The 19,548-nt window shown below is 54.9% G+C and overlaps 3 protein-coding genes across 3 annotated transcripts; 2 read left to right on the forward strand and 1 right to left on the reverse strand.

Moving 5' to 3' along the window:
• Nucleotides 1-327: 327 nt before the first annotated feature.
• tenA (Cytochrome P450 monooxygenase tenA) lies at nucleotides 328-2,027 on the forward strand (the record flags this gene model as incomplete). The annotated part of the gene is made up of 3 exons (XM_037320844.1): nucleotides 328-1,078; nucleotides 1,147-1,548; nucleotides 1,612-2,027. The coding sequence occupies 3 exons, from the start codon at nucleotides 328-330 to the stop codon at nucleotides 2,025-2,027; spliced, it is 1,569 nt and encodes a 522-aa protein (XP_037181180.1).
• A 2,843-nt stretch (nucleotides 2,028-4,870) lies between these two features.
• Nucleotides 4,871-6,019, reverse strand: tenC (Trans-enoyl reductase tenC; the record flags this gene model as incomplete). The annotated part of the gene is made up of 1 exon (XM_037320845.1): nucleotides 4,871-6,019. The coding sequence occupies one exon, from the start codon at nucleotides 6,017-6,019 to the stop codon at nucleotides 4,871-4,873; it is 1,149 nt and encodes a 382-aa protein (XP_037181181.1).
• Nucleotides 6,020-7,011: 992 nt separating this feature from the next.
• Nucleotides 7,012-19,417, forward strand: tenS (Tenellin synthetase; the record flags this gene model as incomplete). Its single annotated transcript, XM_037320846.1, has 3 exons — nucleotides 7,012-7,963; nucleotides 8,023-16,212; nucleotides 16,272-19,417. 3 exons carry the CDS (start codon nucleotides 7,012-7,014, stop codon nucleotides 19,415-19,417), a joined length of 12,288 nt encoding a protein of 4,095 aa, XP_037181178.1.
• Nucleotides 19,418-19,548: the final 131 nt, after the last annotated feature.

Raw genomic sequence — 19,548 nt, forward strand, 5'->3', positions numbered from 1 at the left:
ACGGGGAATTCGGGTTAAAATGCGCCATGTACGTATTTCGGGATTTTGTCCATCTAGACGTCAAAACCCGTCAGCAGTGGAGAGCGGTCGAAAGCCAATCAGACGAAAGGTTAAAGACGGCATCAGTCGAAAACTGTATCCAAACGTGCTGTCACATTTACTTTTCGGAATAATAAGTGAGTTGATCGAGGAGCCTGAATAATTTCAAATCGTCTTCTTCAGTGTTTTATATCACTCATCGACCGGCCTGCATTTTCAGTCTTTTGCTATCTTTGCTGTCGTTGAACAAGCTACCGGTTGCCAAAACGTCCTTACGTATCAGCTGAGATGAACGTTAACGTAACCGACGATTTCAACACGGCGCAAGGCCAGCAATGGCTCCAAAGCATACATGACTACAGAGTCCCCCTGCTTGTCGTAGCAACATGCCTCATTGCCGTCCTCCTCAGCAGACCTTTCAGCAATAGCAAATCCGACAATGAAGGCGGCTTACCTGCTTCTCGCCTCTGGCAATGGGATTCTTTCCTGGGTCTAGATACCGTATATGGCCAGATGACAGCGCTGAAGACAGACACCTATCTCGACTGGCTCCAAGCTCTTCACAAAGGCCACAAGAAATCCAAGACTTTCTCCCTCCAGTTCTTCACGGGGCGCTGGATTTACACTATCGAGCCGGACATCCTCAAAGCCGTCTACTCGACCAAATTCAAGGACTTCGGCGTCGAGCCCATCCGCCGCAACTCCAAGTTCACTATGCCCTTCGCCGATAAGGGTGTCAACACAACGGACGGCGAGGATTGGCAGTTCAGTCGCGCACTGATTCAGCCATTTTTCGAGCGCGATGTGTACCACGACACTGGCCGTATCGAGTCTTTTGCTGATTCTTTCATGGCCCTGTTTCCGGCCGTCGACGGCGAGACCTTTGATGTGCAGCCGTTGCTGCAGAGATGGTTCTTGGATATCAACAGCGACTTCATCTTCGGCAAGTCAATGGACTCGCTGATTGATCCATCCAAGGTCAAGTTTGCGACTGATATGGTGACTGCGCTGCGAGGCGCACGTTTGCGAGCCCAATCCCGTGAGTTTTCCTTCTCATGTCGAAGCCACCAATGCGCTACTCAGGATTAATGCTGACCGGGAATCTAGACCGTTTTATGTGGGCTTTCAATTGGGGCTGGTGGCTCGAGGCTATCAACGACATTCACGCAATTGTCAACGCCCACATTATCGCCACATATAAGGAATTGGACGAGCGGGACCTGGCCCGCAAGAATGGCCAAGAGCTTGGCCCGGAACGTACTGATCTTCTTTGGATCATGGCCCAGCAGATGAGAAACGACCTTGAGGGACTGCGCTCCCAGGTCTGTCTCATTATCGTGCCAACGAATGACACCACGTCTATGTTCATCGCCAACTGCATCTGGTACCTTGCTCGACACCCTGAGGCGTGGGAAAAACTGCGCCAAGAGGTAGCTGAGCACGGTGACAAGCCACTGACTTTCGACGCGTTGAGAAACATGGTATATCTCAATGGCGTCATGAACGAGAGTAAGTTCGCTTCCCCTCAAACTTTTGTGTCAGAACAATACTGAGACTGTTGCTCTCTTCCAGCCCATCGCCTGATTCCAAACAACGTAACCCAAGTTCGTGCATGTGTAGCAGACACGGTCCTCCCCATTGGGGGAGGCAAGGACGGCCAGGCTCCGCTGGCCGTCCGCAAAGGCGACATTGTAACCGTTTCAAAGAACGTCATGTATCGCGACCCGGACTACTGGGGCGCCGACGCTGATGAGTATCGCCCCGAGCGGTGGGTTGGTCGTCGCGGAACCTGGGGCTTTGTCCCGTACGGAGGTGGGCCGCGAAGGTGCCCGGCGCAGATGATGGTGCAGACCGAGTGTGCGTACATGTTGGTGCGGATCGCACAGAAGTATCGACGTCTGGAGTCGAGGGACTCAAAGCCATACCAGCCGGTTATGCGGATTGGACCGTCAAACAAGCATGGTGTCAAGATTGCTCTCTACAAGTGATGAGCCTAGTGTCAACTAAATGGAAACTGCTTTTCTTTGTTAGGTCGAAAACATGTAGTAGTTTGCAGATGAGCCAGAAACGTGCGCATGGCTGCTCGAAATAAAGTGCAGACGTTTGCAAAAAACAACATATTCCCCAGATTAATGCCCAAATGGATTAGTCCACAACACCTCGCAGCAACACTGAAAGTATATGACCCAGTTTATGGAACTTCTCAGACGTAGAGTCTCACCTGCATTCAGAAGGTGTTCCAGGAGAAAGAGGTTCATATCTTTATTAGAATCACTTTTGATCGTATCAGAAGTATGTACACCAGGGAATCACAAAAATGTAAGTCCTGCATATCTTCTCAATCCATTGCGTTTGCTCCAGCCACAAACCCAAGGCCAACATGTCGTTGCGATCAACATAAGAACGACTTGCTGAGAAGGGTAGAGTATTTGCGTGCTACATTATTTTCAAATTAAGCGTCATCTCATAGAGAGGTTTTGACAGAGCTGCCTTGACAACCTGCTTTGTTGAAATTGTAAGAATGCGACGTGAAGGTATCACAATGCGGACATACGAGGAAACAGTTGTTGCGACTCACTTTTCGATAGACAGCCAATAGCCATGGGGAAATGAATTACGTTGTAACTAGATTCATGCATTGACGCAACGTACCAAACAATAACTGTTACTTCCAATCCGCCAGAGCCGTCTCCCCTTTCTGAAGGTTTACGTACCCAACGCTGTCTCTCCATAAGATTTGTCTCTTCTCCAAATCACTCGCTTCCGCACTAACCTCCACGGGCTGTGTGCCATCCAAGTAGGCCCCGCCGGCTACATTTCTTTGGTCATTCATACCAGCTTCCATGATATCCCTCGCTGATACATGAACAGTACGCATCGGACCAGTACTTCCAGGCCAAAAATACTCCCGAGTTTTCGTAATCGCTGCGATCAAGATCCATCTGGGGAAGTTCCGAATGAGCCAATGACTCCGCCGCAGCATCCCGGTGCCCATTGTACCAGGGTCAATACCTATGGAAGTGACGCCTTTCAAAGCTGGGTCCGCTGCGAGCCGCTTCTGAAGCTCGCCCCTTCACAGAGAGAATGTCAGTATCTTTCCGTGTGAGTAGGATGGGAAATCCTTACACCGACATGGCAACACACATCTTCGCTGCGCCGTACCTACGGAAGCCGCTCCGGAAAGTCGGGTCATCTTCCTTGGAGCTCCAGGTCCCCTTGGCAATCCCATCCGCAGTTCCATCCCGCATGAACGTCTGCCACTTCTCATCTGGGTAGATTCGCGCCGAGATGCCCGGGCGAGAGGGGTCATGCACGTTACTCCCCACCCAAACCACTCTCCCGCGCTCTTTGACAACGCTCTCCAAGAGAAGCAATGTGAGGAGGAAGTGACCGAGGTAGTTCGCCGCGAAGCTCATATCGAAGCCGTCTTTCGAGTATGTCTGCTCTGCGAACTCTAAGAAGCCGGCGTTAAGGACGAGCACTCGGATAGGAGGGATGACGCCGGATGAGACGCGTTGATTGATGGAGGCCGCGGCAGCACGAATGCTGGCGTTGTTGCCCAAGTCGAGTGATAGGACCTCGTGAGACGTGTTGGGGTCAATGGCTGCTTCTAGCGAGACATTGGGAGTGGAGGCGTTGCGGACCGTGTAGATGCCGTGGTCGCCTGGATAGACTGTTGAAACATGAGATGCAAGTGCGACTCCGAGACCGCCCTGGATGCAGTTGATGTTAGTAAGACGAGCGGGCACTTTAGAGCTACTCTGGAGAGCAGATACAGCTTGGGAATTGCGTACACTAGCACCGGTTATAAGAATGGTTCCTTTCTTCATAGCCATAATGAACTTGTCTAAATAGAACGCGTGGAACACTGAGATTTACCCACTGACTTGATGTATGCGTTGATTCAAATATCGAAACACAAAACCCATGTAGAAAATGAGGCCAACTGCCTGACTGCTAGGCATAAAAATCGGATTTGATCTTCCCAGCACGCCAACACGGACTATGAAAGTATGATAGTGTTTTCCATAAATTCCGGGCATACTTGCCGTCAAGCGGCTGATTGCTGAATTGGGCTTTGAGTATCCGTACGGGTTATTCAGCTTGTTTGTTCACGCCTCCAAATACTCCGACACATTGTACACCGGCCGGGCCTGTTCTACATGCGGTTAGATCCAACATCCATTACTCACATATGATTGGATGAGACAGACGGTCAACGAACTATAGTGGAGGAAACGTGTAAGCAGCCGTACCGGGCGTACCCCAGAGATTCTCCGCCAGACTCCATGTGGTGCTGAATGTGTGCCAGCTGTGGGCCTTTAGTCCGATTTCCCGCCGCGGAGCAAGAGGAACGCAGTGTCAGGACGGGATTCTGTCAGCACCGTCTTTGTTTCGCCGTAGGCCTGCCTCATTTGTGTATCAGGTGGTGATCCCCGTATTCCATATCCGTCGATGACCATCACTTGCTTCATTGAATTGACAACGTCTGGGCGCTAGCTATACAGCATGTCATCAAGTTTCTAGCCTGGATCGTTTGTCTGGTGGGAGTCAGGGTGTCCGAAGTTTACTACCGATAACTTGTGAGGTTGTTCCGTGGCAGATCGATGCAAACGCAATTGAATGATTGTGCTGAAATTCTGCCAGCTGACAGCACCTATCGATGATCCGTGCGAATGTACATGACTCAGGTTCCTGTGTTGCAACAAGCTCGTTTTCTGCGCAATTTTCAAGATCTTATTGACTCCTACATATTCGGAATGCCAGACTAAAGAACCGAACGCAGTTGGGACGAAATGGTCTATCTGACATCAAACGCCACTACTGCTTCTCATGCTACGGCTACCGCCAGCGCGTCAGACACACAGTAAACCAACTTCTTGCCCTTGACCTGACCCTTCCTTACCTCCTTCATCCCTTCCCCAATAGCGGCCAGCCCTCCGCTCCGGTCTTCTCTCGGATGCGGGTCAATCATGCCTTCATCCAGCAAGCGTTGTGAGACGGAGTACCATGCTTCCGCGCATCTCAAATCCTCCGGCCTCGCGTCGAGGTTGTACGGCGGCGCCCACGCGACCGGGTTACCAAACTGCGTGTACGTGCACACCCAGTCAGGCACAACACTTCGACGCGTGTGGCCGCGCAGGGGGAAGAAGTCTAGGCCGACATACCGGCCTCCCTTGCTCCCCAGCGCTTCGTAACACAGCGCCATCGACGACGTATCCGTAATGCAATCGAGAGCAAGTCCCAGAGCGCCTTCGGTATGATCTAGGATCTCCGATCCGCAGGTCGGCGAGTGGTAATCGAAGACGACTTCCGCACCGAGGCTCTCGGCGCGCGCCTTGCTCTCCGCCGAACCGCATGTGGTTACGGTTCTGAATCCCGCCCACTTAAGCACTTGGATCGCCATGCACCCTGTCGACGTGCCGCCGCCGTGCACCAGCACCCATGAGCCCGCCGTGTCCTGGTCGGCTGAGGAATTAGGCGATGGCATCGGAAGCTTCATGTACTGGAACAGCGACAACCCGACAGTTGCGAGTGCGGTGGGTAGTGTCACCGCCGCCGCGAGATCCATGCTGGTGGGGACATGCCAGATGAGCCGTGCCGGAACGGCGACGTATTCGGCGAAGGCGCCGTTGTCACGACGGAGAGGGTTGTTGCCAAATATTCCGCCAACGACGCGGTCACCAATTTCCAGCTGGCGCATATTGCGCTTCATGCGGACGGCGTTGTCAGATCCGCCGACAGATATTCCCAAGGCAACGATGACACCCGCGAACTCAGTGCCGCAGGTTGCGCCGACCGCTGGGGACATCTCGGCGGACTTGCTGTCGACGGGGCCTATCGAAACATAGGCGACACGAACTAGGACATCCGAGGGTTGGATTCCTGGTAGGGCAGTGTCTTGTTGTAGCGCGACAGCGCTGGAGCCGGTGATTTTCAACGCCGTCTGCGTTGACGGGAGGGTATTTGATAGCACCATTCTGAGGATTTGCGGTGTTGGTCTACCCTCCGCAGGTTTCTTCTTTCTCACGGATGAGGAGGGATCTAAAGTGTGAAATTTGAATTCTGAAGGTTGGAGCATCAAGTGATGCTCTCGATGATGTGGCGCTGGACTGGTGGAACAGAGCCGACATAAAAGCCCAAGAGACAGATATGCGAGTGCATATCAGCCCTATCTGCCCCGAGATGAAGTCTCAAAATAGCCCGTGGCTGTATTGCTAGCTTCCGCGACCTCCGGAACCCACCCGAAGCATATTTTCTCAAATTCTCCAGTCAGCGGAGTAAGACGGGGTTTGCGGCCGGTCTGCCGCCGCCTTGCTTCCCCCAGGTGGCGCCCGTCAGATTCCATCTGCCAAAAAAGCGCCGCTGACATGTTACTGGCAAGAAAAAACCGTTGCTAATCTCCAGTTTCGTCTTATCCGAACTTCCTAAAGGAGAATGGATCCTATGAAACCGCTTCTACAAGCGCAGGTTCCCGTCCCCTAGACGCACGCGGAGTAAAGAATAAGCTTCGAAATGGCCGCCGCCCCTTGTTCGCGGCCCCACGTCACCGGGGAATCCTACGAGGCTGCACATTTTCCGAAAGGTCCCTTGCCACTCGGAATGATCCCGCCACTCGGTCTTGAGGCTCGAAGGGACAAGAAACCCTGTGAGATCTGTAGTGCTAATCTTGTAGATACCGTCAATGGCGAGTATGCGGTGCAGTATTTCAAGCAGATTCGGCCCATCACCATCGTCATTATCGTCATTTTGTCAGCATTAGCCATTGATGCTCTCGATCCTCAGACAAGAGAGCCATACGCCCACTTATTATATCACACCTCTTCGTATCGCAAAGAGTATAGAATCTAGTGCATCTTGGTCGATTTACCTTCATAAGATACGTCAAATCATACCATAGGTAAATCACGAACTATTCATCGCCAACCATACGTCAATGCTGACGCCCGAAGCATAGACTCGCATTCCACAATGGCCACGCACAACTACGCCAAGGAGCCCATCGCCATCATAGGCTCATCCTGCCGCTTCCCCGGCGGCTCGACCTCCCCTTCAAGACTGTGGGATCTTCTTCAGAAGCCTCGCGATCTGCTTCAGGAGTTCGACCCGGAGCGCATCAGTCTCAACCGATTCTACCACCGTGACGGCGAGCACCACGGTTCGACAAACGTCACAAACAAATCATACACCCTCGGCCCGGACCATGACAGCCGCAAGTTCGACGCCTCCTTTTTCGGCATCGCGCCCAAGGAGGCAGAGGGCATGGACCCACAACAGCGCCAGTTGCTTGAGATAGTATACGAGGCGTTCGAGTCTGCGGGCCTCACTCTAGAGCAGCTTCGCGGCTCGCTTACCTCCGTTCACGTCGGCGTCATGACCAACGACTGGGCACAAATTCAGCTCAGAGATCCCGAGACTCTGGCCCAGTACGCCGCCACGGGCACGGCCTACAGCATCATGTCAAATCGTATATCCTACATCTTCGATCTCAAGGGACCCTCTGCAACCATCGACACTGCGTGCTCTAGCTCCCCTGTTGCCCTGCACTATGGTGCACAGGGCTTGCTCAATGGTGATAGCGAGACGGCTGTCGTAGCGGGTGTCAATCTCATTCTGGACCCGAGCGTGTATATCACCGAGTCGAAGCTTCACATGCTTTCCCCTGATGCGCGCTCACGGATGTGGGATAAGGACGCTAACGGTTATGCCAGAGGTGAAGGTACATCGGCTGTGATCCTGAAGAGGCTGAGCCGTGCCTTGGAGGACGGCGATCACATTGAGGGTCTCATCCGCGGAACAGGCGTCAACTCTGATGGCCTTAGTCCCGGCATCACGATGCCTTTTGCTCCAACGCAGAAGGCCCTGATTCACAGTACCTATCAGCGTGCTGGTCTGGATCCAATCATCGACCGGCCGCAATATTGTGAGTTTCTTGGTCTTTTCCTCCTTAATCTTCATCAACACTAATATGTCAATCTTCAGTCGAGTGCCACGGTACAGGAACACCTGCAGGTGATCCCGTCGAGGCGCGCGCCGTCAGCGAGGCCTTCGCAGTTGCACCCGGCTCGAACACCGACGATCATCCGTTGTACGTTGGCTCGATCAAGACCATCATCGGACACTTGGAGGGCTGTGCCGGTTTGGCTGGCGTCATGAAGGCACTCCTCGCCATCAAGAACCGCACTATCCCGCCAAACCTGCACTTCAACGAGCTCAACCCAGCCATCAAGAAGTTCTACGGCCCGCTGCAGATCCCCACGGCCCCGGTCCCCTGGCCTAAGCTGGCACAGGGCGTTCCGGCTCGCGCCAGCGTGAACAGCTTCGGTTTCGGCGGGACGAACTCCCACGCCATTCTCGAAAGCTTCGAGGACGCCACTTCGGATCACAATCCGACCGGCGGCGTCATCGGCCCCTTGATGTTTTCTGCCGCATCTGGTCATTCCCTTTTGCGGTCTGTTCAAGCTCATTTGGAGCACATCAAGGCTCATCCCGATCTCGACTTCGGCGACTTAAGCTGGGTTCTTCAGACACGCCGTACCACCCACCGCGTCCGCACGCACTTCTCCGGGTCTTCTAGGGACGCGATCATTGCCAACATGGAGGGATGGGTTGCAACCGAATCCAAGTCATCCAGCAGCAACGTTGGATACCAGCCCCGCCTTCTCAACCCCAAAGAAGTTCCTGGTGTTCTCGGCGTCTTCACCGGCCAAGGTGCTCAGTGGGCTACGATGGGAAGGCAACTTCTAGCCTGCTCCCCGCTCTTCCGTAAGACTCTCGAAGAGTGCGAAGAGACCCTGCGCAATCTTCCCGCTGCTGATGCACCAGCTTGGTCTCTTATTGAGGAGGTTCAGGCCGAGCAGTCGTCTTCTCGCCTCGGTGAAGCAGCTCTATCGCAGCCCGTCTGTACTGCTGTCCAGCTCGGCCTCATTGATCTTCTCACTGCATCCGGCGTCGTATTTGATGCCGTAGTCGGCCACTCCTCTGGTGAGATCGCCGCTGTCTACGCATCGGGTATCATCAACCGCCGCGCCGCCATGCAGATCGCCTACTACCGCGGCCTCCACGCCCGCCTCGCAAAGGGTGCCAAAGGTCAGAAGGGCGCTATGCTTGCCGCGGGTCTCTCACTTGCCAAGGCCATGCTTCTTTGCGGAAAACCGCAGTTCGAGGGACGTCTGCGCGTGGCTGCCAGCAATGCGCCGTCTACCGTGACGCTCTCTGGAGACGCGGATGCCATCGAGGAGGCAAGAGAGATGCTCACCGCCGATGATGTCTTTGCACGTGCCTTGAAGGTTGACACCGCGTACCACTCGCATCACATGCAACCTTGTGCAGAGCCATACCTCCGAAGCTTGTTGGCGTGCGACATCCAGATCTCACAGCCGAAGCCTGGCAAGGCTATCTGGAGTTCCAGTGTGCGTGGCGACACTGAGCTGCTCAAGGGCGATTTGAGCGAGTTGAAAGGCCCGTACTGGGTTTCGAACATGGTACAGACTGTTCTGTTCTCCCAGGCCATCGAGTCTTCCATCTGGCACGGCGGACCTTTTGATTTAGCAATCGAGGTTGGCCCGCACCCGGCTCTTAAGGGACCTGTAGAACAGACTCTCAAGAACGTGTACGGCTCCGTTCCTTTGTATAACGGCGTGTTGAAGCGGGGGGCATCCGATTTCGAGGCATTTTCCGCGGCCATCGGCACTGTCTGGGCCCAGCTCGGTCCGTCGACACTGGACTTCGAGGGTTACCGTGAAGCCTTCTATGAGGAGGGCCAGGCGCCGGCACCAAGGGTTCTCAAGGATCTTCCGACCTACTCGTGGGAACACGAAAGGGTCTACTGGCGTGAGTCGACCATGTCCCGTCGCTTCCGTCTTGCCGACGAGCGCCACCACGAGCTCCTCGGCCGCCGCGCTATCGACGACAACCAGCGCGAACTTCGTTGGCGGAACCTTCTCCGCCTGCATGAGGTGCCCTGGCTCCGTGGCCACACCGTCCTTGGCGAAGTCTTGCTCCCCGCTGCAGCTTATGTGTCAATGGCCGTTGAAGCTGGACGTGAGATCGCCAAGGCTGCCGGTCGTGATGTGCGCCTGTTCGAGGTCGAGAACGCGGATATTCTCCGTCCTGTAGTCATCCCTGACAATAAGGAGGGCGTTGAGGCAGTCTTCAGTGTTCGACAGAAGGAAGGAGGACCGCCTTCAAAGGATACCCTGCGTGCCGAGTTCGCGTACTACGTTCGCGCTGATCCCGCAGGCGCGTCGATGCTGCATGTCTGCAAAGGCGAATTGGCTGTCCATCTTGGACAACTGGCCGAGGGCGAGCCGATCCTACCGCCTCGTGATCTTGAGAATCAGCACACTGTGGATGTTGACTGCAAACGTGTCTATGGCATGTTCGACAAAGTTGGCCTGTCCTACTCTGGCCCCTTCCATGCCCTCGTCAACAGCCAGCGCGTCTTGGACTACTCAAGCGCAACAGGCGTCTGGCCCGAGGACAAATTGGCTAGAAGCGACATGATCATGCATCCTGCAGTCCTCGACGTTGCGTTCCAAACGTTGTTCGTTGCTTTGGCACACCCCGCTAGTGGCTTAATCACTTCCGCGTTGCTGCCCTCGCATGTGCGCCGCGTCCGCGTCAGCCCCATCGTGGCAAAGAGGGATGAGACTGGCAGCGTCAAGACTGACTTCGAGAGTTGGGCTGTCAAGCGTACCGCATCTTCCGTTGTTGGCGACCTGAGCTTGTATGATGGGGTGTCCGGTCGCACTCTCGCCCAAGTCGAAGGCTTGTCTCTCAACAAGGTCGGCGAACAGGACTCGTCACGCGACAGACCCATCTTTGCCAAGACGGTATGGACGCACGATGTTGCATTGGGTTTGGCTGAGCCCGCTCGTAACGAGGCCGATGATGCCGAGTTGCTTCGCCAAACGGAGGACTTTGAGCGTGTCGCGTTGTACTGGGCTCGTTGTCTGGACGATGCGTTGGTAGATGAAGACCAAAGCAAGTTTTCATGGTACCACCAGCGTATGCTGAAGGCCAATCGCGAAATACTTGAACTGGTTGAAAAGGGCCAGCACTCTGTTCTTCGGCGGGAGTGGATGGCGGATGAGGCAGATGTTCTGGATAGCGTCAGCGCTAAGTATCCTGACAATCCAGTCCAGTTGCAACTGCTCAACGCCCTGGGCCAGAACTATCCCGGCATCGTCCGCGGAGAGACCGACCAGCTTCAACTCATGATGAGAGATAACTTGCTGAACCGCTTCTTCACGGATGACTTGGGCTGCGACCGCTCCAACAAGTTCCTCGCGGATGTCGTGTCCCAGATCACGCACAAGTATCCCCGTACCAATATGCTCGAAATTGGTGGCGGTGCAGGCGGCACGGCGTCGAAGGTGCTCAACACTATCAAGGACGCTTACGCCTCTTACACCATCACTGACGCGTCGTCGATGTTCTTGCCTGCGGTGCAAGAGAAGTTCGCAGACTTCTCAGACAAGATGCGCTTCGACACTCTGGACATCAACAATGAACCTACCGCCCAGGGCTTCGCCGCTCACTCTTACGATGTCATCATCGCGACAAACGTTCTCCATGCGACTAAGAACTTGTCGACGACGATGGACAATATTCGCAAGCTTTTGCGCCCAGGTGGATACCTTCTCATCGCCGAGACGACTGGCATCGAAAACTTGAGCAAGCCGTTCATCTTCAGCGGTCTTCCTACTTGGTGGGCTGAAGAAGAAGAGGATCGCCAACTCCGGGCGACCGTACCCGTGCTCCGTTGGGAGGAAGTTCTCAATGATTCCGGTTTCTCGGGGCTGGACATGGTCGTCCACGATCACGCCGACGAAGATAAGCACACTGTCACGGTACTTGTCAGTCAGGCTATCGACGACAGGATCCAACGCCTTCGTGAACCCCTGACCGAGATCGGCACCAGCTCAGCCCCTGAGGGTGGCCTCATCTTCATCGGGGGCAAGAAGCTGGCCACAGCCAAGATGCTTTCTGAGATGCAGAAGCTCATCCCGCGGTCTTGGCGCAAATTTGTCAAGACAGTCAACAGCTTGGACGCGCTGACTGAGGATGATCTCACTAACATCGGATCTCACCCCACCGGAACTGACATCGTGTGCCTTCAAGATCTTGACGAGCCCATCTTCGCATCCACCATGAGCGGGGAGCGGCTCACTACTGTGCAGACCATGTTGATGAAGGTTCGCAACCTGCTTTGGGTGTCTTCCGCCACCACTGCCACCAAAACCCATGGACCCCGCGCCACCATGTTCCATGGTATTGCACGCATTGCTCCAGTCGAGATGCCGCACCTGAACTTGCAGACTCTTGGTCTCGAGAGCGGCGTCGCCCCGGGTGTGGCGGCGAGGCGATGCATCGAGTCTTTCCTCAGGCTCCGAGAGACGGCAGAACAACCCGATGCCGATGAGGACGACACCGGAAAGCCACTTTGGGCAGTTGAGCCTGAGATTGAGGTCCTGAAGAGCGGGGAAACGCTCATCCCGCGTGTCATTATGGATCAAGACCTGAACGATGTCTTTCTCGCCTCGAGTCGCACCGTCACGAAGCATGTTGACGCTACCGAATCGCCCGTTGTCGTGATGGAGCCAGCCGGACCCACGGCGAGAATGGCGCTCCAGGCCTCTGCTGACGATGTCGTCGAGGCAGACGAGGTCGCAATCCAAGTCCAGTACGCCCTGCACATCCCGACTACGCTATTCAACAGTGTCTATCTCGTCTGCGGTACCGATGTTGTCACCTCTTCTCCGGTGGTGGCAGCTCACAAACTGAACGCCTCGGTGGTTCATGTCCCGCGCGATCGTGTGGTGCCGGTACCTGCAGAGGCTTGCACTCCAAGCATGCTCATTGCCACCACTAACCACGTTCTCTCAGGCATTGTGACGTCGTTGGTGACGCCTGGCAAGCCGGTTCTTCTCTACGGCGCCGATCAATCTTTTGCCAAGGCTGTGTCTGCCCAACTTTCGAAGCAGGGTATCGTTGCGCACTTTGCTACCACCGATGCTGACGCTCCTGACTCGTGGACGAAGTTGCACGAACAATCTCCCTTGCGTGCTCTTCAAAGGGCAGTGCCTCACGGCATTGGTCTGTTCGTAGACTGCCCTGCATCCTCGACCGCCATTGGTGAAAGCTTTCGGGAGTGTTTGCCTCTGGGTTGCCAAGTTGTACAGCTGGACGCGCAGCTTTTGCGCAGGACATTCCTTGGCGACAAGACATTCGCAGCGTCGTTGCTTGAAAGGTCTTCGGCCGAGGGCCAGGAGCTGATGGGCAATGAAACCGGCATCGACATCATCGAAGCTGCAGCCTTGCCCAAATCTAACGCTGCCGCCCTGTCAACCAAGCGCTACATCACGAATTGGCAGACGGATTCGTCCAAATCCCTGCCAGTCACTGTCCCAAGTCTTCCTACTGAGGGACTCTTCCGCCCTGACCGCACCTACCTCATGGTTGGTGCTGCCGGCGGCCTGGGTCTGTCTCTTTGCAAGTGGGCGATCGACCATGGCGCCAGGCATCTTGTTATCACCTCCCGCAACCCCAGCGTCGATTCTACTGTCCTCTCGGAAGCAGAGCGTCTCGGGGCTACGATTCGCGTTGTCCCTATGGACGTTACCTCTCGCGAGGTAGTCGAGAATGTGGTGCAGGAGATTCGCTCCACCATGCCACCTATCGCGGGTGTGGCCCAATGCGCCATGGTGCTGCAGGATCGATTCTTCCTCGATATGAGTATCGAAGAGCTCAACGGAACCCTCGCGGCCAAGGTCGACGGAACTGAGAACCTGGATTCCGTCTTCTCACGGCTTGAGGCCGCCGACCAGAAAGAGAAACTCGACTTCTTCGTTATGCTTTCTTCTTCTGCGTCCACTATCGGCAACATCGGACAGGCCAACTATCATATTGGCAACTTGTACATGACCTCCCTTGCTGCTGCTCGTCGCGCTCGTGGTCTTGCCGGATCAGTTATTCATATCGGTCACATCACGGATGTCGGCTACATTGTCAAGTCCAAGGAGCGTACCGACCATCTCGCGGAGCACTTCGATCGCATCCGTATGATGAGACTGTCTGAGACCGATGTGCACCACGCATTTGCACAGGCCGTCAGAGGTGGCAGACCGGGAAGTACCATTTCTCCGGATATCATCATGGGTATCGAGCCCCCCACCAAGCCCGTTCCTGCAGACGAGGTAGACGGCCTCGAAGAGAGAATCCACTGGCTTAAAGATCCGAGACTGAGCCATATGACTCCCTGGATCCCTCTGCACGGTGATGATGATGCTGCTGGCAACGGCGCAGGTGGGGCTGTTGCTGGTAGTGTGCGGCAGGCAGTTGAGGATGCCGAGAGTGAGGGAGATGCGGTCGCTGTCGTCGTTGAGGCATTCTGCTCTCGCCTTGATGCCATGTTACAACTTCCTGCTGAAAAGACCGCAGAGAACTCCCATCGCCCGGTTATCGATATTGGAATTGACTCACTCGTTGCTGTCGAGATCCGTAACTGGTTCTTGAAAGAGGTTGGTGCAGACGTTCCTGTGGTCAGAATTTTGGGCGGAGACAGCGTCACGCAGGTCTGCACTGGTGCGGCGAGGACGCTGATGGCGAAGGTCTTGAAAGAGGGTGGCAAGAAGGAGAGAGTGAAGCCTACCGAACTCCCTGTTCCGCCTCCTGCAGTTCCTGCTGCGGCCAAGGCATATTCGAGTAGCAGCGGTAGCAGCAACTCGGGCAAGGAAGATGACGCTACCGGCTCAATCAATGGAAGCCAAACTCGAGACGCCGTTGATAGTGAGACTACCTCGATCTCCAACGACAATGACCCCTACAACAACCCCATTACTTCATTTTCCGAGAAGAGGAAGGCTGAGATCGAGACTGTCGCTTCCGCTGTCGAATCTAAGCCCGAAATTCTTCGGGAGGAACGAATGTCTCGCGCTCAAGCTCGCATCTGGTTCCTCAGCAAGCACATCACTGACCCGGCTGCCTACAACATGGTCTTTCACTACCGCGTTTCTGGACCTGTCAACATGATGCGCCTGCGCCACGCTCTGAAGACCACGACCCAGTACCACGAGTGCCTACGGATGAGCTTTTATCAGCGCGTTGGCGACGGCAGACCAGTACAGGGCCTCATGGCATCGTCTCTGTTCGAGCTGGAGCACGTTCCTGAAGCTAGCGACCTTGACTTCAAGCAGGCCATGGACAAGTTCAAGACTCGTGTCTGGGATGTTGAGACGGGCAGGACGATGGGCATGACGGTTCTCAGTCGTAGCAGGGATGAGCATGACTTTGTGTTCGGTTATCACCACATCATCACGGATGTTGCTGGCTGGTCTCTGTTTCTTCGGGACCTGGATCGCGCTTTTCGACTGGAGCGTCTGGGGTCGGACATCTCCCATCTCGAGTACACCGAGAAACAGTGGGAAGACGAATCGGCGGGATGCTATGCTGATCGATTGAAGTTTTGGCGCGAGGAGCTGGCCACGTTGCCAGAGGCCTTGCCGCTTCTGCCTTCTGCATCAGTCCGGTCTCGGCCGTCTCGCCAGGAAGAGGCCCTGGATTCCAAGATCCAAAGCGTCTACCGCGAACTCCCCCCGGCGCTTGTCTCTGCGGTCAAAGAGACTTGCAAGGCTCTTCGGATCAGCCCCTTCCATTTGTATCTTTCGGTCTACCAGGTCTTTCTTGCTCGACACGCCAACATCCAGGATGTGTGCGTTGGAGTTGTAGATGCGAACCGTGACGCATCCTCTGATGAGGCTGTCACTCGCATGGTCGGTTGCTTCGTCAATGTTCTCCCCGTTCGGACAAATATCGTTCCCACCCAAACATTTTCTGCTGTTGCCCAGGCCGCCTCTCGGAAGGCTCTCTCAGCTTTCGCCCATGCTGGTGTCCCATTCGATGTTCTCCTGGACGCGTTGGACACTCCTCGCTGGGCAGACGGCGACACACCACCCCTCTTCCAGGCCGCAGTCAATTACCGCGCTGCGAGTGGTGGCTGGGGCGAGATGGCTCTTGGTCGTGATTGCAAGATGACTTTATGTCTGGAGGACGGCAAGGATGTGCAGCCACCTTACGACATCAGTCTTGGAATCATGGACTTGGAAAAGGCGTGCACCATTGACTTGCATTGCCAAGGCAAGCTTTACAGCGAAGAGGCCACACGAGGAAGTAAGTGTATCAATTTTCCAGTCGTTCCAGGAAGCCATCACACTAACCACTCACTGCAGTGGCCGATTCGTACATCCGACTTCTTCAAGCGTTTGCGGCGAACTCAGATCTTTCCATTGAGAAGGCTCCGATCTATGATGATTCTTGTGTTACAGAAGCTCTTGAACTTGGAAAGGGTCCCGTATTGGACTTTGGCTGGCCATCAACTATCTCCCAGCGGTTCAAAGACATGTCCCAGCTTCATCCCAATGAGCCGGCCATCATCTGCGGTCGCTCCACCCTCTCCTACAGCGAACTTGCTGGACGTGTCGACGCAGCAGTCAAAGCACTTAGCCTCGCTGACTGTACGCCCGGCGACTACGTCGCTGTTCTTTGCGAGCCTTCGGTCGATATGATTGTTGCGATGCTTGCTGTCCTCCAGAGCGGCTGTGTCTACGTTCCTTTGGATACCAGCTTGCCAATCGCGCGTCACGCAGCCATGATCCGCACTTGCGAACCCACTATGATAATCTTCCACCCTGCCACGGAACAGCATGTCCTTGACTTGGGCGACGAATCCAGTGCGTCTTTCAAGCAGATCAGCCTTGACGATGTCCCCTCGTCTGCCAATGCCGAGACAAATGCACCCGTGGCGTCCGACGCAGATGCCCCCGCTGTTCTCCTTTTCACATCTGGCTCAACTGGCAGGCCCAAGGGCATTGTCCTTACTCAGGGCAACTTCGTCAACCACCTGGCACTGAAGAGCCATGTCTTGTGTCTCGGCCGAGAGCGTGCCCTTCAGCACAGCTCTCTCGGCTTCGACATGTCCCTCATCCAGACTTTCTGCTCGCTGGCCAACGGCGGAGCTCTTGTAGTCGTACCTCGCGACATGCGGCGTGATCCTGTGGCGTTGACAACTCTGATGGTTGACCACGGTGTCTCTTTGACAATCGCTACTCCCTCGGAGTACCTCGCCTGGTGCAAGTACGGGTCATCTTCCCTACGCAGCCACAAGGCATGGAAGCATGCCTGCATGGGTGGAGAGATCGTCACAGCACAGTTGAAGAGAGAGCTCCAGCTTTTGGGGTTGGAGGGTTTGACGGTGACGAACTGCTACGGGCCGACTGAGATCACCGCCGCTGCAACTTTCCAGACAGTCGCTATCAAGAATCTGTCCGAGGCCCAGCCTGGCCAACCTGCGGAGTCTGTAGAACGGCAGCTGAGAACGCAATTTGCTGTGGGCAAGGCATTGCCAAACTATACGATCCGCATCCTCAATGACATGGGTCACCCACAGCCAATTCACCACACTGGCGAGATTTGCATTGGCGGTAAGGGTGTTTCTGTTCGAGGCTATCTAGGTCTTCCCGACGAGACTCAGAAGAAGTTCATCTCGGACTCGGCCACTGGTGACGTTCTCTACCGAACTGGGGATTCTGGCCGACTTCTCTCTGACGGTACTCTTCTCTGCCTCGGTCGCCTCGAGGGAGACACTCAAATCAAGCTGCGCGGCTTGCGCCTTGAGCTGGAGGAGGTGGAGACCGCACTTCTCCAAGCATCCGAGGGCTTGCTTTCCAGCGTCGTCGTCTCCCGTCGCGGAGACATCTTGGTAGCCCACGCGACTGTCTCTCCAAATCTCTACATCGACACGGCTTTGACTGACTCAGAAATCAATACCATCCTTCGTCGTCTGCACGGCCGCTTGCCGCAGTATTTCATCCCGGCTGCCATTATAACCATGGCTGATCTCCCTACCAACCCCAACGGTAAACTCGATCGCAAGGCCGTTGCCAGACTTCCTCTTCCCGAGACCGATCCCGCTCAAGCCGAGTCCGTAAATGAGAAGGAGGAAGAGGCTAGCATGAACCACCGCGAAGGCGAACTTCGTCTTCTCTGGGAGAAGGTCCTTCCATCTGCTGCTTCTTCGACCATGGGACGCATCGTACCGTCGTCGGACTTCTTTCTTCGCGGTGGCAATTCCCTGCTCTTGATGAGGCTGCAAGCCTTGATTCGGGAGTCTATGGGTGTGCACGTCACGACAAGAACATTGTACAGCGCCAGCACGCTCAAAACCATGGCTGAAGCTGTCTTTGCCCAGCGAGACGCGGACATGGCCGAAGAGGTGAACGACGACGTTGACTGGCAATGGGAAGCTGAAATTCCTGACTGGCTCAAAGAGAGGGTTCAGGGGATGTCCAAGGAGAGTGGGAAATCCCAGCCCGCGAAGTCCAAAGGTCTCAATGTCGTCCTCACTGGCGCGGATGGTTTCCTCGGCGGTCGTGTGCTTCGAACCCTCTTGCAAACGCCCGCGGTCCAGACCGTAAACTGCATCGCTCTCGAAGACGAGCAAGAGGGCAATGGTAGCAGTCACGGCGATATCCGTAAGACCATCGAAGCCAACCCAAGTAAGACAGTCAACACTTTCGGTGGGAGTCTTGCAGACCCAAAGCTCGGCCTCACCCCTTCCGAGGCATCTTGCCTCAGGGATACAGCTGATATCATCATCCATGCCGGCTCCAGTGGACACTGTCTGAACAACTACGCTGCCCTCAAGGCCCCAAATGTCTCTGCTACGCATCGTCTCGCCGCGCTGGCACTCCCTCGCTCTGTGCCATTGCTCTTCATCTCTAGCAACCGAGTCCCGTTACTCGCCGGCAATACAGAGCAGGTGCCCTGTTCAATGGCAAAGTGGATGCCCGCTGGCGATGGAAGAGAGGGACTTACCGCGACGAAGTGGGTTGGCGAAGTCTTTCTGGAGAGTCTGAACAAGCTTGTCACCAACCAGACTGAAAAGGCCTGGGCTGTCGAGGTCCATCGCCCTTGCATCGTCGTCGGCGACCAGGCGCCAAATTCCGACAGCATGAACGCTATATTGCGATACTCGCTGCAAATGAGGTGTGCGCCTCTCGTGACCAGGGGTCGGGGATACATTGACTTCAAATCCGTGGATGATGTTGCCATGGGTATCGTTGAGTCAGCCCTGATTATGGCTCAACGCAGGACTGGAGGCGTGTCATTCAAGCATCACTCCAGCGGAGTCAAAGTACCTGTTGACAAGTTCAGAGAGCATTTGGAGCAGGAGTATGAGGGGAAATTTGAGTCTGTTGAGATGAAGGATTGGGTTGCTAAGGCTGGTAAGGCTGGGATTGATCCTTTGATCACGGCTTACTTGAACGGAATCTTGGAGTCGGATGAGGAGATGGTGTTTCCTTACCTAGGAGCTTGAGAGCTTCTTGTCTGAAATTGATATTTTACTCTATTTATTCCGTCGTCGGGCTCTTGATATTTGCTTTGTTCTGAATGTTTCGTTTTTATAGATTAAGATTCTGCGATTGCAGATCATACCAAGGCTACTAC

This window comes from Colletotrichum aenigma, assembly GCF_013390185.1.
Source record: "Colletotrichum aenigma strain Cg56 chromosome Unknown KSG_Cg56_contig03, whole genome shotgun sequence".
NCBI classification, from domain to species: Eukaryota; Fungi; Ascomycota; class Sordariomycetes; order Glomerellales; family Glomerellaceae; genus Colletotrichum; species Colletotrichum aenigma.